The sequence below is a fragment of the Salmo salar genome, chromosome 07, assembly GCF_965601325.2.
Source record: "Salmo salar chromosome 07, fSalSal1, whole genome shotgun sequence".
Taxonomy (NCBI): domain Eukaryota; kingdom Metazoa; phylum Chordata; class Actinopteri; order Salmoniformes; family Salmonidae; genus Salmo; species Salmo salar.
The window spans coordinates 22839211-22858189 of NC_138297.1; the positions used below are offsets into that span (position 1 = coordinate 22839211).

Sequence of the window (18979 nt, forward strand, 5' to 3'; positions counted from 1 at the left end):
GATGATTTTGGCCCTTCACCTGCTTTCCCTTGACAGGTTTGCCCTTTATAACGCTGCTGGTGGAGTTGCGACTCTCAGCGAGTTCAGTGGTGCTTGGATCTGGTTAGATTTGGACACCGGGAGGGCTTGGGTGGACACTGGAGGCAGAGATGGGTGTAACTGGGGGTGGATGCTCTTCACTGGCCTCAACTGATCCAGAGACAGGTGGAACCTTACTGGGGGTGGGGGTGGTTGTGGTGAGAGGCACATTTTGGGCACCGAGGTCAGCATCTTTCTTTGTCCTGGGTTGACCCTGCTTTGCCCATATGTTTTTGGAAGCCCATGAAAGCATAGCCGTTCTAGCTTTTTGTGAGTTTACCAGATTTGTACCAAATGGGATTGCTTGACATTTCGTTGCTTTCTAAGTCATGCAGGGGAGACTTGTGGTCTTCATAACTAGAGTGATCATCAACAGTTTTGTGAGATAGAGCACTACTTTGGCTCTGATCGGCTGATGTATTAGTGGAAGTGGACTGGATTTCAAACTAAGGACCTAGTTTAGCCTGGGAGCTTTATGTCCAGATCACCTTCATTCTATTTGGACCAAGAACCTTTGGGCCTTCTGTAAATTCCAGACTCCAACTTTTCAAATTTAGACTTGAAAGGGGATGAGCGTATTGGACCAGGTTTAGCCTCTCCAGTGGTAGAACTGACATGGACATCATTGTTGCTGGGAAGACCAGAGCTTGGCTGGATATTGTTTAGAGTCTCACTCTGGGGAGATGGTGGTTGGGTTGGGGCTGGTTTGAATCCCTTGAAAACATGGCAAGTTTTAGCTTTGTTATCCTTGCCAGGTGTGTAGCTGAGAAACCAAGGCCTACTAACTCTCTGGGTAGAGCGAGGCATGTCGGAGGTAGTAGTCTGCACTGAAGAAGACATGAAATTGCTGGGGGAATGCAGGCTGCTTCGAACAGAAGTATCAGAAGATTGTTGGACCACACTGGAGATGGAAGTTTCAGTGATAGGCACATTCTGGATTGCAGCGTTAGTGCCCTCCATCTGTAGTGAAGCAGAACTGCAGGGAGGTGCATTGAACCCCTTTGAGCAGAGACACTCTGAAGTTCTTGAATTGCCTGAGACCTGACGTGTAGGAGCTGTGGTCTGTGTCAGACCTTACCACTTTAGGAGTAGGTTACATTTTTCTATGTTAATTTCCACCATGTGTGGAGTCTGTATTGCTAGAGACAAGGTTATCTTCTGTGGACATAAGTTGGACTCCTCGTGGGCCTGATTTGAATGTCCTTGGGACTAGAGTATCGATTGGGGCGGGGGAAGCTGTAGTGGAAGCTACTCTATTCCTCGGGTCAAAGCCATACTTTTTAAATATGGATACCTACTGACAGAACCCATTTTCATGTCCCTAGGTGTACCATGGTTTATCTCCAGACAGTACTTTGACTCTTTGCAGTGTTTGTGTTGATTGAAGGTCTGATAGCAACAGAGGGTTGGTCTTCTTCACTCACGATGAGAGCCAATGTTGTCTTGGGAGCTTGATATTGGAACCCTCTGAACCCAAAGTGCGTGTTGACGTTTGTGGATCTTTCAGGCTTGTAACAGCATGTGGCTCCTCCGTTCTGACCTTTGGCTCCTCCGTTGTGTGACCTCTGGCTCCTCCGTATTGTGACCTCTGGCTCCTCCGTATTGTGACCTCTGGCTCCTCCGTATTGTGACCTCTGGCTCCTCCGTATTGTGACCTCTGGCTCCTCCGTATTGTGACCTCTGGCTCCTCCGTATTGTGACCTCTGGCTCCTCCGTATTGTGACCTCTGGCTCCTCCGTTTTGTGACCTCTGGCTCCTCCGTTTTGTGACCTCTGGCTCCTCCATTTTGTGACCTCTGGCTCCTCCGTTTTGTGACCTCTGGATGAGTTTCTTAGCCCAGAACAAACAGTAGCTACTCTTGGTTTTGAAAGACTGGCCACGGGCAGGACTATAAGGTGCAGCTTTTCTCTCTGCAGGCTCAGAGGGACTTGGGTGGGTTGAGTTGCAGTGGGAGCTACTGCGTTAAGGAAAGAACCAAACCTACTATGAGGTTGAATTCTGCTGAAAGCACTTCTAGCCTGAGTATCTACCACTTTAACAGGGGAATAGCATATAGGGCTACCTCCACTTTGGGCAAAGCTAGCACTGTCAATTATGGAAGGGTTTGGTGATACTAGTAGTATGTTGGGCTTCACTGGTACTGTAGCATCTACTTAAAAAAAAAAAGAAGCTGATTGGCTCAGAGTTGGTGGGTGCACTTGTTCCTGTCGTCCATTGGCAGACTTAAAGGATATAGGGTACAATTGAGAGCCTATGTAGCCATAGCCCCCTTGCGACATATGTGGATCTTCTAGGCCCATGAACACTGGGGTTTCCTTCACTTTGGGTAGAAGAGGAGGCACCAAGTCAACTGATTGTCTTCACTCCTTCACTGGAGTCCTTATGAGTGGTTTCAGAGGTGCTAGAAGTGGGTTGGGATTCCCCCGAAGAGGTAGGAAGACAGAATCTTTCTGTACTTGGGTTTGTCATTGTTGCTTACAGGGTTTTCAGCCTGTTGAGCTGGGATGGGGGTGTGTTCAACGACAGGAGAGCCAAATCTGTCCTTGACAGGTTGCAAACTACTGGGGGCAACATGGCTACTTTGTATCACAGGGTTTTTGACTGACTGAAAGGTAGTGGAGGCTCCCCAGGTTCTGGGGACAATTGGGCTACCTAGGCTAGAAGGGTAGGTACGGTAATGGACAGTCTTTTTAGGCACAGAGCTATTTGGAAATCTGCTAGAACGACTGTTGAGGGGCTAATACTCCTCTCCATCAGGGGGACCTTCTCTCTGGTTGGCCACAATGTTGTTGGTCCCAGGTTGGATTCCTGATCTTAGGCTAAAGATCCTCTGAGCCTGGCCAGTTTGGAGATGGTTGGGGACCGGTTGACTAGGGCTAAATCTCAGGCTGTGGCTGGGGTTGTAGAGAGGCCTCCAGCTTCTGAGCTCCTCTGTGCCAAGAGAACATCTTTTTTCCTGTACTGTTCTGCTGCTTATGGCTACAGGGAAATGAATAAGTCACATCATTCAGTTTCATAAAACACGTTTAAGTATAATTTATGTATTTCATTATAAATGTCTGAATACTAAAACCTCAATCAACACATTTCTAAATAGTGATTATCAAGTTATGGTATGAATTGCCTTGCTGAATTAAATGAACAATGTGTTTTTGTTATAAGTAGTGCCCAGAGTTTTTTGTCCTTACATAACATTTAATATTTGTTTATAGGTCACTAATAAAGTAAGATATGGAAGTTCATTGAGCTTGTTGATGTTTTCAAACACATAGCCTAAACCATCATATCTGGTCAAGGTAAACAATTTCATGTCACAAGATATCTTGAGGTCAAGCATTGACAATTTGATAAACACACAAATCATGTAAGGACACAATCGGAACAATAACCCTGAGTGCCTGGATATTGTTAAACATTTGCCCAACTGTTGTGTATTTAGGTCTATAAGACAAACAAAAACTATTTGAACTTTATGGACATAGGTCTAAATGACCCAAAACAACCTTTGCTCACTTTTTATGCAATAACACAAGCATGATAATTAAATCAAATCAAGCTTTATTTATACAGAACATTTCAGATATGGAATGCGATGCAGTGTGCTTAACAGGAAAAAATCAATAAAAAACAAATAAAAGCTGAAATATTTACTGTACAACAAACATATGATAAAAAATAAAAGATTTACACAAACTGAACGAAAAGCACCATCAGGAAAAGCAAAGCTATTCCAGAGGCTGGGGGGGATAATAAGTAAAGGTTGCCTCTCCATGCCTCTTGGTCCTAGGCTTTAGGATAGTTAAAAGGCTAGTGCCAGAGGACCTGAGGGACCTACTGGGTACATAACTTAAAAGCATGTCTGACATGTATTGGGGTGCACAATCATGGATTGATTTAAAAACCAATAGAATAATCTTAAAATGTATTCTAATACTCACAGGCAACCAGTGCAGAGACCTTAAAACCGGCGTAATGTGTGCTCTCCGTCTGGTCTTGGTCAGTACCCGTGCTGCAGCATTCTGTATGTTTTGCAGTTGATCAATGGCTTTCTTGGGTAGATCAGACAGGAGAGCATTACAGTCTCTCTGTATCAGCCTGAGAGAGAAGCAGACGCATCTTGGCAATATCCGTCAGGAGGTAAAAAGCAATTTTGGTCACATTCCTAACGTGTGATTCGAAATTAAGTAAAGAATCAAAAATAACACCTAGGTTTTTTACCTGGTGTTTTATCTTTATTGCCTGTGAATTAAAATGTGTGGCTAGATTCTCTCTCTGTGCTTTGGCTCCAACAATAAGTACCTTGGTCTTGTCTTGATTTAGCTGGAAGGAGTTGTGAGTCATCCAAGTATTTAAATCACTAATACAGTTTAATAATTTATCCGTGGAGCTAAAATCCTCTAGTGACACAAAGGTAAAGTTGTGTATCGTCTGCGTAGCAGTGAAAATCAATGTTGTGCTTTCTGTTAATGCTGCCAAAAGGGTAACATATATATATATATATATATATATCTCCTATCTGGTCTACTTGATCAACTGCAAAACATACAGAATGCTGCAGCACGGGTACTGACCAAGACCAGACGGAGAGCACACATTACACCGGTTTTAAGGTCTCTGCACTGGCTGCCTGTGAATTAATGTGACAAGATCCTGAGGCCCATTGTCGTGCCATTCAATCACCTCATGTTTCAGCATGATAATGCATGGCCCCATGTTGCATCTCTATACAATTCCTGGAAGCGGAACATTTCCCAGTTCTTCCATGGCCTGCATACTCACCAGACATGTCATGCATTGAGCTTGTTTGGGATGCTCTGGATTGACGGGTATGACAGCGTGTTCCAGTTCCTGCCAATATCTGGTGACTTTGCACAGCCATTGAAGAGGAGTGGGACAACATTCCACAGGCCACAATCAACAGCCTGATCAACTCTATGCGAAGGAGGTGTGTCGCGCTGCATGAGGCAAATAGTGGTTTTCTGATCCACGCATCCCACGTTTTTTTTAAGGTATCTGTGACCAACAGTTGCATATCTGTATTCCCAGTCATGTGAAATCCATAGATTAGGGTCTAATGAATGTATTTCAATTTACTGATTTCTTTATATGAACTGTAACTCAGTAAAATCTTTGAAATTGTTGCATTTATATTTTTGTTCAGTTTAATTGCCTTGTTATATATGCCAAGTTGCTCTCCAATGGTGGAAAAAAGTACTCAATTGTCATACTTGAGTAAAAGTAAAGATACCTTAATAGAAAATGGCTTAAGTAAAAGTGGAAGTCAGCCAGATAAATACTACTTTAGTAAAAGTATAAAACTATTTGGTTTTAAATATACTTACAGTAAGTATTAAAAGTAAATGGAATTGCTAAAATGTACTTAAGTATCAAAAGTAAAAGTGTAAACCATTTCAAATTCCTTATTTTAAGCAAACCAGACAGCACAATGTTATTTTTTTGATGTACTGTATAGCCAGGGGCACACTCCAATACTCAAGACATACTGTAATTTACAAATGAAGCATTTGTGTTTAGTGAGTCCGCCAGATCAGAGGCAGTAGGGATGACCAGGGATGTTCTCTTGATAAGTGTGTGAATTGGACAATGTTCCCGTGAAAATGTTCTTTTGTGTGTCAGGGAAAAAAGGACATTATTTTCTTAAAAAATTTAGTGAACTAAAAGTAAAAATTGGCAAAAAATATAAATAGTAAAGTACAGATACCCCAAAAAACTATTTAAGTAGTACTTTAAAGTATTTTTACACCACTGTTGCTCTCTCAGAATATCATAATGGTCCTGCAACTTTGACTTTCTCCAATTTCGCTCTGCCTTTCTACAATTTCTCTTTAATTGATTAGTTTCCTCACTCATCCAAGGGGCTCTCCATTTGGATGTGTCCTTCCTCAAATGTACTGGAGCTATGGCATCAATTGTTGTCCTTGCTATTAAAGTTATTAACTAAATCATCACAAGAGATAAGGGGCGGCAGGTAGCCTAGTGGTTAGAGCTTTGGACTAGTAACCGAAATCGTTTTGCCCCTGAACAAGGCAGTTAACCCACTGTTCCTAGGCCATCATTGAAAATAAGAATTTGTTCTTAACTGACTTGCCTAGTTAAATAAATGTAAAATAAAAAAAACTTAAACAAGCATAATACTGTACATTTTCTCTCTCTCACCACTTGATGGAGCTAAACAACTAACATCTACAGCAGCTATCACCAGACACACAAACAGAAGTCTGTAGGACAAAATAAAGTTTTATTACAATAGTGCACTGACTATTGTGAGAAAACGGTCACTTTTCTATATATAAATGTTAATGGTATCAGTAACTTTCATTAGGTTAGTGACATCAGTTACGTTCCTTAAATATAATTCAATTTCTCAATGCTATCACAATACAAAGTGTTGGGAAATAGTCTGTTGAGATGTTGAGGCTACTTGAGTAAAGGCCGATTGCAGTCAAATACGTGATTTCCCTGTATTTTATATACACTGAGTTTACAAAACATTAGGAACACCTGCTCTTTCCATGACATAGACTGACTAGGTGCGAGCTATGATCCCTTCAGCCTTGTTCACACTGCAGGCCTTAATGCTCAAATCAGTCTTGTTTTTCAAATCGGTTTTGGACTATCATCTGTCCCAACAGAAAGTTACAGGTGACCAAATCGGATGTGTGTGCGTTCAGACAGCAGTCATTTGCTGACATGGCTACGCTAATTGCCCTAGTATTGGCGGGTGTGTGTGCAGTGGCGTAGGCTGATTGGTGGTGGTGCTCATGCTTAGTTCCTATCACTCAGAAGTTATGTAGCAGTTAAGGTGACAATGCCTCCCATGGACATTTCCCAGTTGCTTTGAATGGTGAAAATCATAGTGTTCGAACACTTCAAAAGCCTCAAAGGACAAGATGATGTAACTTTCAAAACAAGTACGTTTTGGCTGGTCACAGCAGTCAACTAGCTAGCTAGGTAGCTGTTTAGCTTTCTAGCACATCCACTAATTTGTAAACAATTAAGTTAGTTAGCGATCACATGTCCTTGTCAAACTATCAACAGAGTAGCTAGCAAACAACAAGATCTGCCAAATAACAGTTTAAAAGCAACTTCAGGGCAAATAAATCAGATTTGACCGTTCAGACGAGCGCATGGCCAGGAATCAGATGTGTATCGGACTTCAAACCACTTAGGAAGGTGGCTTGAAATATCCGATTCCATGTGCTTTTTGCTGTTCAGACTACATGAATAAGAACAGATTCGAATCAGATATGCAATGTTTTTCACTTCCAATCTGAACAAGTCTTAAGAGTCCTTGACACCGTTGCTGACCATCCACCAACCAACCAAAAGACAGAAATGCAGACAACACAGCTCAATCGGAGAGTAGTAGATTGTAACTGACAAACAAAGATTTCAAGGTAAAAGCCTTAGAATAGGCCAGGGAATCAAGTTAGCTCTATTGTTACTCTTGTTACATTTCTATTTGCATTCTGCTGCAATCTTCTGAATCTTTCACCTCACTGAACACACCCCCAGGCCCATGTGAACACAGGTACAACCATTCATGTCGATTGCCTCCTCCAGAATTTCGGAGGAAAAATTATACGTCATAGTAAAATTCAAGGGAAGGCATTAACCTGATGGAAACTTGGTTAATGCCTTTCGTAATTTGTCGGCAAACTTTTCAAATGTTGACAAAACAAAATACGCTAGACAAGATGGGATCTTTTTGTGTTGGTAAAATTAATTATGAGAGAAATTGTGGTGGAAATGCCTTTATGTGCAAATATGGATACATACTGAACAAAAATAGAAACACAACATGCAATGAGGAAAGCAGTCAATTAAATTAGGCCCTAATCTATGGATTTTACATGACTGGGAATACAAATACGCATCTGTTGGTCATAGACACCTTAAAAAAATGGGCCTCACAATGAGCCTCAGGATCTCGTTATGGTATTTTGTGTATTCAAATTGCCATCGAATAAATGCAATTGTGTTCGTTGTCCGCAGCTTATGCATGCCCATACCATAACCCCACCTCCACCATTGGGCACTCTGTTCACAACGTTGACATCAGAAAACCTCTCTTTTTTTCTGCTCATGAAACATGGGAAATACACTTAACGTGTTGCGTTTATACACTGCTCAAAAAAATAAAGGGAACACTTAAACAACACAATGTAACTCCAAGTCAATCACACTTCTGTGAAATCAAACTGTCCACTTAGGAAGCAACACTGATTGACAATAAATTTCACATGCTGTTGTGCAAATGGAATAGACAACAGGTGGAAATTATAGGCAATTAGCAAGACACCCCCAATAAAGGAGTGGTTCTGCAGATGGGGACCACAGACCACTTCTCAGTTCCTATGCTTCCTGGCTGATGTTTTGGTCACTTTTGAATGCTGGCGGTGCTTTCACTCTAGTGGTAGCATGAGACCTGAGTCTACAACCCACACAAGTGGCTCAGGTAGTGCAGCTCATCCAGGATGGCACATCAATGCGAGCTGTGGCAAGAAGGTTTGCTGTGTCTGTCAGCGTAGTGTCCAGAGCATGGAGGCGCTACCAGGAGACAGGCCAGTACATCAGGAGACGTGGAGGAGGCCGTAGGAGGGCAACAACCCAGCAGCAGGACCGCTACCTCCGCCTTTGTGCAAGGAGGAGCAGGAGAAGCACTGCCAGAGCCCTGCAAAATGACCTCCAGCAGGCCACAAATGTGCATGTGTCTGCTCAAACAGTCAGAAACAGACTCCATGAGGGTGGTATGAGGGCCCGACATCCACAGGTGGGGGTTGTGTTTACAGCCCAACACCGTGCAGGACATTTGGCATTTGCCAGAGAACACCAAGATTGGCAAATTCGCCACTGGCGCCCTGTGCTCTTCACAGATGAAAGCAGGTTCACACTGAGCACATGTGACAGACGTGACAGAGTCTAGAGACGCCGTGGAGAACGTTCTGCTGCCTGCAACATCCTCCAGCATGACCGGTTTGGCGGTGGGTCAGTCATGGTGTGGGGTGGCATTTCTTTGGGGGGCCGCACAGCCCTCCATGTGCTCGCCAGAGGTAGCCTGACTGCCATTAGGTACCGAGATTAGATCCTCAGACCCCTTGTGAGACCATATGCTGGTGCGGTTGGCCCTGGGTTCCTCCTAATGCAAGACAATACTAGACCTCATGTGGCTGGAGTGTGTCAGCAGTTCCTGCAAGAGGAAGGCATTGATGCTATGGACTGGCCCGCCCGTTCCCCAGACCTGAATCCAATTGAGCACATCTGGGACATCATGTCTCGCTCCATCCACCAACGCCACGTTGCACCACAGACTGTCCAGGAGTTGGCGGATGCTTTAGTCCAGGTCTGGGAGGAGATCCCTCAGGAGACCATCCGCCACCTCATCAGGAGCATGCCCAGGTGTTGTAGGGAGGTCATACAGGCACGTGGAGGCCACACACACTACTGAGACTCATTTTGACTTGTTTTAAGGACATTACATCAAAGTTGGATCAGCCTGTAGTGTGGTTTTCCACTTTAATTTAGAGTGTGACTCCAAATCCAGACCTCCATGGGTTGATAAATTGGATTTCCATTGATTGTTTTTGTGTGATTTTGTTGTCAGCACATTCAACTATGTAAATAAAAAAGTATTTAATAAGATTATTTCTTTCATTCAGATCTAGGATGTGTTGTTTAAGTGTTCCCTTTATTTTTTTGAGCAGTATATTTTTGTTCAGTGTAGAAGTAAACTTGGAGTCACGGGTTGATATATTGTGTGGTCCTCCCACTACGACTCAGGAAAGCATGCAGTTTCTTAGGCTACAGATGAAATAAATTATGAACTTCACAGGGTGGTGAAAGTGCATGGTGATGAGCTTTATGCTCCTTTCCAATGGTAACATGATGATCGATGCTTGGCTGCTGTTTGACAAATCAAAATAATCTCGCTCTTTTGTCTATAATCTCATCATGTAGGCTATACCCGCAATGTATTTGCAGGCTCCATATGCAAATTGTTGGCTGGCGCGCAACTTCCAAGACCAGAGTGGGCACATTCGCTATATAACACAAAACATTTTGTGACAAAACCATCAGTAGAATTGAAAATAAGATGGAAACCCATTAAACGTATATTTTCTAATCGGTAGCCTACTAGGGAATTTAAACGCAGAAGAAATGTTTATGTGGAGTACGTCATCACGTACATCTTTTTATTTGCAACAAGTCAATTTGATCGAAACGTCTCTGGTGGGAAAATGTGCATAATGTTTTTATGCCATTGTTGAATATTCGCATGAAAATCTGTTGCTAATTGGATGGAAATGTAGCTTTTGTGAACATTTATTTTGTTGATTATTGGATAGGCCTATATGGTATGAGCTTAAACTCTGTCTTCTATTCATAATAATGGTAAACCGAGCAGAAGTTCATAACTGTATCCTTTATTCACCTAAATGATGAACTTATTCTTATCAGTTACAGCTGCAACTTATTTATCCAGGCTATATATGAAAATGAACGAACAAGACAATAATATTGGTATGCCTATATGCTTTTATTACAAAAAAACGTAGGCCTACAAGAGGTGCACAATCAATGAAAGTGAAATAAATACACTGAATTACATATTGAATTATATTAAGTTTGTGCTTGTGAACTTAGCACCAACAATATTAAATACATATTCTAATCGTTGGAAATGGAAAGTCATAGGGTTTGGCCTGGGTAGGCCATCATTGTAAATAAGAATTTGTTCTTAACTGACTTGCCTAGTTAAATAAAGGTTAAATAAAATAGGCTACTTCAAAGCACCAAAGACAATTTCATACAAAAACATTTCATTCGGTAGCCTCATGGCTTCAGAGAAAAGCCTATATATGGTCTTGTCATTTTCGGCCTTTACAATTCTGTTTTACCATTGTGTTTATGTTTGGTCACCACCAAATTATGACATGCAAGTGAGAAGAAATTGACATTTAGGCCTAGTTGGCTATTATAGAATTCACAGGCAGCCCAATTCTGATATTTTGTTTCCCCAATAATGGGTCTTTTGACCAATCAGATCAGCTCTGGAAAAGATCTGATGTGAAAAGATCTGATGAGATTGGTTAAAAGACCAATTAGTTCAAATAAACTCAGAATTGGGCTGCCTGTGTAAACAACGCTATATTCCTGCTAGTTTATTCTTACAATGTGTGTTTCTTTTTACAATGTGTGGAGAAAAAAAACAACTTTCCTCAAATTGACCAAATTCACATCCTATCTTCCTAATGGTGTGCTGCAATCTAGGATCACATGGTAAAATCACGTGGAAAACTGGTAGGGAGTAGGGAGTGAGCTTCATAAAATGTATATTTAAACATACTTTTTTACCATAGTTCACACATTGTACAGCCCGTACCGACAGGTAAATAGGATTATAGAATTGCCTTCAGTGACGGGTAAAGTTTCTCGTAAATAAACCGGAGGGCTGGTAAATATGTTATTCGGGGTAAGGGATGTCGCCTTCAGCAACGGGAGATCAACGTGTACAGGTCTCCCGGTGCGAAGAGGCTATATTCTTGCTTGGTCCAACTGGACCCGCCAGTCTTCTACATTCTAAATACTGTAGCGTAGGCTCGTGGACAGCAACGCCCTCTCTGATCAATCAGGTGCAGCAGCAGCTGTTTACTTTTTTTCCAACGAAGTCCTCATCAAATGATGTAGCATGACATCATGGCAAGGTCTCGTAGGTCCTCATCAGTCATACAATCTGTAAAGGGAGAATAAATATGTAGACGTATGAAGAAAAAAAAAACTATAAATAGTAGGCTTTTTTTGCATAACCACGGGAAGTAATCTGGAGAAAACAAACATATATACAGTGCCATGCTAAAGTATTCATGCCCCTTGGTGTTTTTCCTATTTTGTTGCATTACAACCTGTAATTTAAATGAATTTTGTTTTGGATTTCATGTAATGGACATAAACAAAATAGTCCAAATTGGTGAAGTGAAATGAAAGAAAAAAAACTTGTTTCAAAAAATATTAAAAAAACTGAAAAGTGGTGTGTGCATATGTATTCACCCCCTTTGCTATGAAGCCCCTAAATAAGATCTGGTGCCACCAATTACCTTCAGAAGTCACATAATTAGTTAAATAAAGTCCAGCTGTGTGCAATCTAAGTGTCACATGATCTCAGTATATATACACACCTGTTCTGAAAGGCCCCAGAGTTTGTAACACCACAAAGCAAGGGGCATCACCAAGCAAGTGGCACCATGAAGACCAAGGAGTGCTCCAAACAGGTCAGGGACAAAGTTGTGAAGAAGTACAGATCAGGGTTGGGTTATAAAAAAATATCAGAAACTTTGAACATCCCACGGAACACCATTAAATCCATTATTTAAAAAAATGAAAGAATATGGCACCACAAACCTGCCAAGAGAGGGTCGCCCACCAAAACTCACAGACCAGGCAAGGAGGGCATTAATCAGAGAGGAAACAAAGAGACCAAAGATAACCCTGAAGACCACGAAAGCTCCACAGTGGAGATTGGAGTATCTGTCCATAGGACCACTTTAAGCCATACACTCCACAGAGCTGGGCTTTACGGAAGAGTGGACAGAAAAAAAGCCATTGCTTAAAGAAAAAAAATAAGCAAACACGTTTGGTGTTTTCCAAAAGGCATGTTTGAGACTCCCCAAACATATGGAAGAAGGTACGCTGGTCAGATGAGACTAAAATGTAGCTTTTTGGCCACCAAGGAAAACACTGTCTTGTGCAAACCCAACACCTCTCATCACCCTTAGAACACCATCCCCACAGTGAAGCATGGTGGTGGCAGCATCATGCTGAGGGTATGTTTTTGCATCGGCAGGGACTGAGAAACTGGTCAGAATTGAAGTAATGATGGATGGTGCTAAATACAGGGAAATTCTTGGCAGAAACCGGTTTCAGTCTTCCAGATATTTGGGACGGAGGTTGACCTTCCAGCAGGACAATGACCCTAAGCATACTGCTAAAGCAACACTCAACTGGTTTAAGGGGAAACATTTAAATGTCTTGGAATGGCCTAGTCAAAGCCTAGACCTCAATCCAATTGAGAAGCTGTGGTATGACTTAAAGATTGCTGTACACCAGTGGAACCCATCCAAATTGAAGGAGCTGGAGCAGTTTTGCCTTGAAGAATGGGCAAAAATCCCAGTGGCTAGATGTGCCAAGCTTATAGAGACATACCACAAGAGACTTGCAGCTGTAATTGCTGCAAAAGGTGGCTCTACAAAGTGTTGACTTTGGGGTGTGGGGGGGGGGGGGTGAATAGTTATACACACTCAAGTTCTGTTTGTCTTATCTCTTGTTCGTTTCACAATAAAAAATATTTTGCATCTTCAAAGTGGTTGGCATGTTGTGTAAATCAAATGATACAAACCCCCAAAAAATCTATTTTAATTCCAGGTTGTAAGGCAACAAAATAGGAAAAATGCCAAGGGGGGTGAATACTTTCACAAGCCACTGTATATACAGTACCAGTCAAAAGTTTGAACACACCAACCCATTCAATGTTTTTTCTTAATTTTTACTATTTTCTACATTGTTTAAACTATTATTCTACAATGTAGAACAAACTATGAAATAACACATATGGAATCAATTAGTAACCAAAACAGTGTTAAACAAATCCAAAGATATTTTATATTTGAGATTCTTCAAAGTAGCCACCCTTTGCCTTGATGACAGCTTTGCACACTCTTGGCATTCTCTCAACCAGCTTCACGAGGAGTGCTTTTACAGTCTTGAAGGACTAAAAATAAAGAAAACCCTGGAATGAGTAGGTGTGTCTAAACTTTTGACTGGTACTGTATATATTTCACAAAAGTAGTGCACTGGGCCTTTAATAGTCCTGTGTTAGCGGACACACAGACGTCCGCTGCGCAGGCAACCCCGCTATGCTTCTTTGGGTAGGTACAGAATATAATAACTTAAGTAGTGAAAATGCCATAACAGTAGCCATAGGCTATAAATATAATCTAATTGAATATGAATAGTCGTGTTTTATTATTGTGAAAACTAAATTACAGTACTGCAATAGAATAGAGCAATTTACCCGCTCTCCGTTGGTCATGATTCCGAGTTAATTTGCCCCAGACGCGCCTCAGCGAACAGCGGAACCTTCCAACTATGGAACCCGAAGATGAGTCCCTTTCCTCGGCTGAGTTCTCCTGAGAAGTCTCATCATCTTCACTATCCTCCTCGTCGTCTGTCATGCTTAGTACGCCAGATAACACCATGCGCTCAAGAATACCTTCGTCTACCCGAAGCGCTGCCCTCACTTTACCCGAGACCGACGTTGTGTACCGGCACAGTGGGCAAACAATTGTCTTGTCCTGCCGCGAACATTCCTTCCTGGATTCCACTTCACATACCGAGGGTCGAGAAAGAGTCACGATACAGCTCTCACAAAAGCTGTGCTTACACTGTAACTCACGAGGACACCGACGATCCGTGTTGTAGCTTCTGTAACAAATTCCGCACTCATGTTCTGAACACATTTTTGTTTCTCTTTGGGTGCTGTTTATTCAACGAGAATGAACTATCGGAATGATGAGACTATGAAGCTACAGTGTGTTTTGATTTTTAGAGGGGGAAGTGCGTGGGAGGAAGGGACTCACTTGACACCTTGCCAAACATACTGTCAACAGATGACTAATCTTTTAAAATACAGTGATGTCATCAAAGAGAGAGGCAATTCCCACATAGGCTCATCACTTGTTTATTTATTTTTATTTTATTTCACCTTTATTTAACCAGGTAGGCTATTTGAGAACAAGTTCTCATTTACAACTGTGACCTGGCCAAGATAAAGCAAAGCAGTGCAACACAGACAACACAGAGTTACACATGGAATAAACAAGCCAATAACACAAACAAGTCAATGACACAGTAGGAAAAAAAGAAAGTCTATATACAGTGTGTTCAAAAGGCATGAGGAGGTAGGCAATAAATAGGCCATAGGAGCGAATAATTACAATTTAGCAGATTAACACTGGAGTGATAAATGAGCGTATGATGATGTGCAAGTGGAAATACTGGTGTGCAAAAGAGCAGACAAGTACAAATAAAAACAGTATGGGGATGAGGTAAGTAGATTGGGTGGGCAATTTACAGATGGACTATGTACAGCGGCAGCGATCGGTTAGCAGCTCAGGTAGCTGATGTTTAAAGCTGGTGAGGGAAATAAAAGTCTCCAACTTGTTAACTGTTAACACAGCCGCAAAGCCAAATTAACTACAAAGGCATAAGGTTAGCAGTGTGGTTAGGGTTTACAATCACATTTTAAGAAGGTAAATGGTAGAAATGGGCGGGGTTTAGCCATAATTATGACTTTGTGGCTGTGTTAACTTGTGACAACCCTCACATTGTTGAGCCATAACCCTTCTCCCACTCTTTATCCACACTTCCTTTAAACTGTATATATAATAAAGTTAGTAGGCCATTCTGCTACAGTTTGGCCATTGTCTGTCTGATATTATCACAAACATTTCCAAGATATAATAGAGAACCATAAATGTAAGACAAAGTGCTTGAGTCAGGGTTTCCTGTCTTGTGAAATACAGTGATTATGATATTATTCTGCATCAAGCTGGCCCCTGTCTGTGCATCTGTCTGTATGTCTTTCTGTGGGGAGAGGAGAGACCGGGGAAGATACTAGTGAAAGTCTTTATAGAATTCCAGATTCCTTGGTAAAATCCCTCTGGGCTTTTTCGTTGATGACATCAGACTACTTTAACTGCACCAAACAGGACAGAACAGGAGTGAGCCATGACTAGCCTGGTTGCTGTCTCTGTTCAGCTACTACATTAAACTCCTTGCCACTACCTGCCTTTTCCCATAGACAGGAGTGGGGAGTGGAATGTTAGCTAAAAAGACTGGCACCCAGACTAAGCTATGACTGCAAGGAGATCAGACTGACACAACTTCCTATGCTATCCCATAGCCTATCTGCTAATACCATAACCCATAAATAAACCCACATCAGTCACGTATGACTACTCTTATTAGTCACACTGGCTCAGACACCCTTTGAATTCCATCTCATTTGATATGCCCTTGATCAGCTTAATAAACTTCGATATTAAACAAGCTGATAGTTATACCACGTGCTCTGCAAGAATCTGTTATGAAAACACAACAACAGATACTATTGTATATGTTTCTGTTGGCCCTCCGTAATCCCTCTACTGGCTTTTCCCTTCCCAGAAATCCCAGCACCTCCCTCTTCCTGACACTCTCCGGGGTTTGTCGGGTTGAAGACGTGACAACAGTCTTCTGTCTCCACAGTAATCCTCCAGACAAAGCCCTGGACCTATCAGGTGACCCGGGAACTCTTTTCATGGAGATTTCCTCCTCCTCCTACAGTCAAAGCCAAGAGTAACGGGATCTTGGGAAGGATGAGACATCTGAAAGAATCTAGACAGTACTCTTTGATGTGTTGTGTCCTCCGGAATCATTTTCCTCTGTGCTTAACACCTGTAGATTTACTTACCGTAAAAAGGGATCCTGTATGTAGTTATGTTAAGAACAAAACAGTTTAGAACTTGTACTGAACAGAAAAAGAGGCATAGGGCTGGTTCCCCGGACCCAGATAAAGCCTATTCCTTGACCAGAAAACATTTCAATGGAGATTCTCACTGTACACTTTACTTTCCTTTACATTCTCTTTCTCATTCCCTTTCTTGTTTCCAGTTCAACCCCCATAAAATAAACAAATGACACACTGTTTGACCTTTGTCATGGGAAATACCTAGATTCCTTCATTTGAAATAACACCCACATGGGTTCATGTCTATTTTGAAAGTGAGTCATCCTATAGTGAGTGAAAGATTGCAACATCCAGTCTTGCACGTACAGTATGATGACTCAATAAGTTACGACCTCATGAACTGTCATACATCACCAGACACGCCACATTGGGTTTCTTCACTGTACCCAAACCAAAAACTGATTGAACGCGCTGCTCAGTTATGTACAGAGCCATGTCATCATGGAATGCTCTGCCACCAGAGGTTAATCAGGCAAAAACCAAGTTTAGCTTTAAAAAACGGATTAAAAAAACATAGCTTTTCTCAAACATGGCTTTCGGACAAGATACCCCCCATGGCTATACAACTCAATGGATTCTCCTTTCAGTGAGTGGACAGGTCAGTGGAGTCAGGGAAATGAAGAGCGGTCTGCCTCTTCATCAACAACAAATGGTGTGCTGACTAGAGTGTAGTGGAACTCTCGACCCATTATTCACCCGTCTTGGAATACCTGATGGTCAAATGCCGACTCCACTTCTCGAGGGAGTTTTCAGCTTGCACTGTACGTGCAAGACTGGATGTCGTGACTGTTATATACATTTCACCTCAGGACAAGAAAAATAACAATCTGGAACTTAACGAACTGTAAGAGACTATCAACACGTCTCCGGCGATAAAGACCACTGTTACTCTACCACAAGCAAGCACACAAGGCCCCCCCCCCCCACCCCCCCTCAGCAAATTATATCATGACTCTGTACTCCTGCTTCCTGTTTACAAGCAGAAGTTCAAAACAGGAAGTACCCGTGACTCGCTCCTTTGAGAAATGGTCATCAGAATCAGAGATTATGCTACAGGACATCTTTGTTAGGGCTGACTGGAATATGTTCGGTCTCTGCTGATAAAAATCAACACGCTTATGACCTTCGTCACCGGCTTCATTAGGAAATGCATCAGCATGAAAGTTTGCTGCTTTCCCAATCAGCAGCCCTGGATTAAGACCGAGGCTGGCACTAAGCTAAAGGACATGGCTACCGCACCCAGGGCTATCTCAGACAACCCTGAGGCTACGGCTGAGGACAGGGGCCAAAGGAAGACCCAGCCGTGATCTGCCCAATGATACCTCTCTACCAGTTGAAGTCAATACATTTTTATGCACACTTCGACAATAACAACACCGTGCCATGCGTGAGGGACCCTACCGACCCAGAGGACTGGGTGATCTCGCTCTCCAAGGCCGATGTGACTAAGGTCTTTAATCAGGTCAACATTCGCAAGGCCTCGGGGCCAGACGGTATTCCAGGGTGTGTTCTCAGAGCATGGGCAGAACAGCTGGCAGGCATATTCACAGTCATTTTCAACCTCTCATTGGCCCAGTCTATAATCCCCAAGTCTTAAGGTTACCCCCATCATTCCTGTTCCCAAGAACATTATAGCTTCATGAAACAATAACTACCGCCCTGTAGCACTCACACCTGTAATAATGAAGTGCTTTGAAAGGCTGGTTATGGCGCACATCAACTTCATCATCCTAGACACCCTAGACATACTCCAATTGGCTTACTGCACAACAGATCCATAGACAACCAAATCTCAATTGCTCTCCACACTGTCCTCACCCATCTAGATTATCACCTTGGACTTAAAATGGTCCACACACACACACAGTCTGTTGAAAAGGTTTAGCATGGGCCCTCAAATCCTCAAGAAGTTTTATAGTTGCACCATTGAGAGCATTTTGACTGGCTGTATCGCTGCTACAGAGGGTGGTGCGGACAGCCCAGTACATCACGGGGCCGATCTCCCTACCATCCAGGACCTCTATATAAAGCAGTATGAAAGGAAGGCCCGGAAAATCATTAAAGCCACCCAAGCCATAGACCCATCATACTCAACTCTGGACCTCGAAGCCAGTTCCACACCATTTTTTCATTGTTCCCTTTAATCAGGAACTGATCTAGACCTGGGACACTAGGTGTGTACAATTTATTATCAGGTAGAACAGAAAACAAGCAGGCTCCGGACGTCATAGGGTAAGAGTTGAATACCCCTGCGATAGACTGTTCTCTCGGCTTCTGCACGGTAAGCGGTACCAGTACATCAAGTCTGACACAAAC

General features: G+C 42.4%; 1 protein-coding gene and 1 long non-coding RNA gene across 2 annotated transcripts; one reads left to right on the plus strand and one right to left on the minus strand.

Annotated features, from left to right (window-relative positions):
• Positions 1-10617: 10617 nt before the first annotated feature.
• Positions 10618-14693, minus strand: LOC106608776 (uncharacterized). Its single transcript, XM_014206904.3, has 2 exons — positions 14168-14693; positions 10618-11833 (listed from the first exon to the last, which is right to left on the minus strand). Exons 1-2 carry the CDS (start codon positions 14610-14612, stop codon positions 11775-11777), a joined length of 504 nt encoding a protein of 167 aa, XP_014062379.1. The 5' UTR covers positions 14613-14693; the 3' UTR covers positions 10618-11774.
• On the plus strand, positions 13964-16842 carry LOC106608777 (uncharacterized). Its single transcript, XR_001329580.3, has 2 exons — positions 13964-14021; positions 16321-16842. It is a non-coding gene; the product is annotated as an uncharacterized LOC106608777 (long non-coding RNA).
• Positions 16843-18979: the final 2137 nt, after the last annotated feature.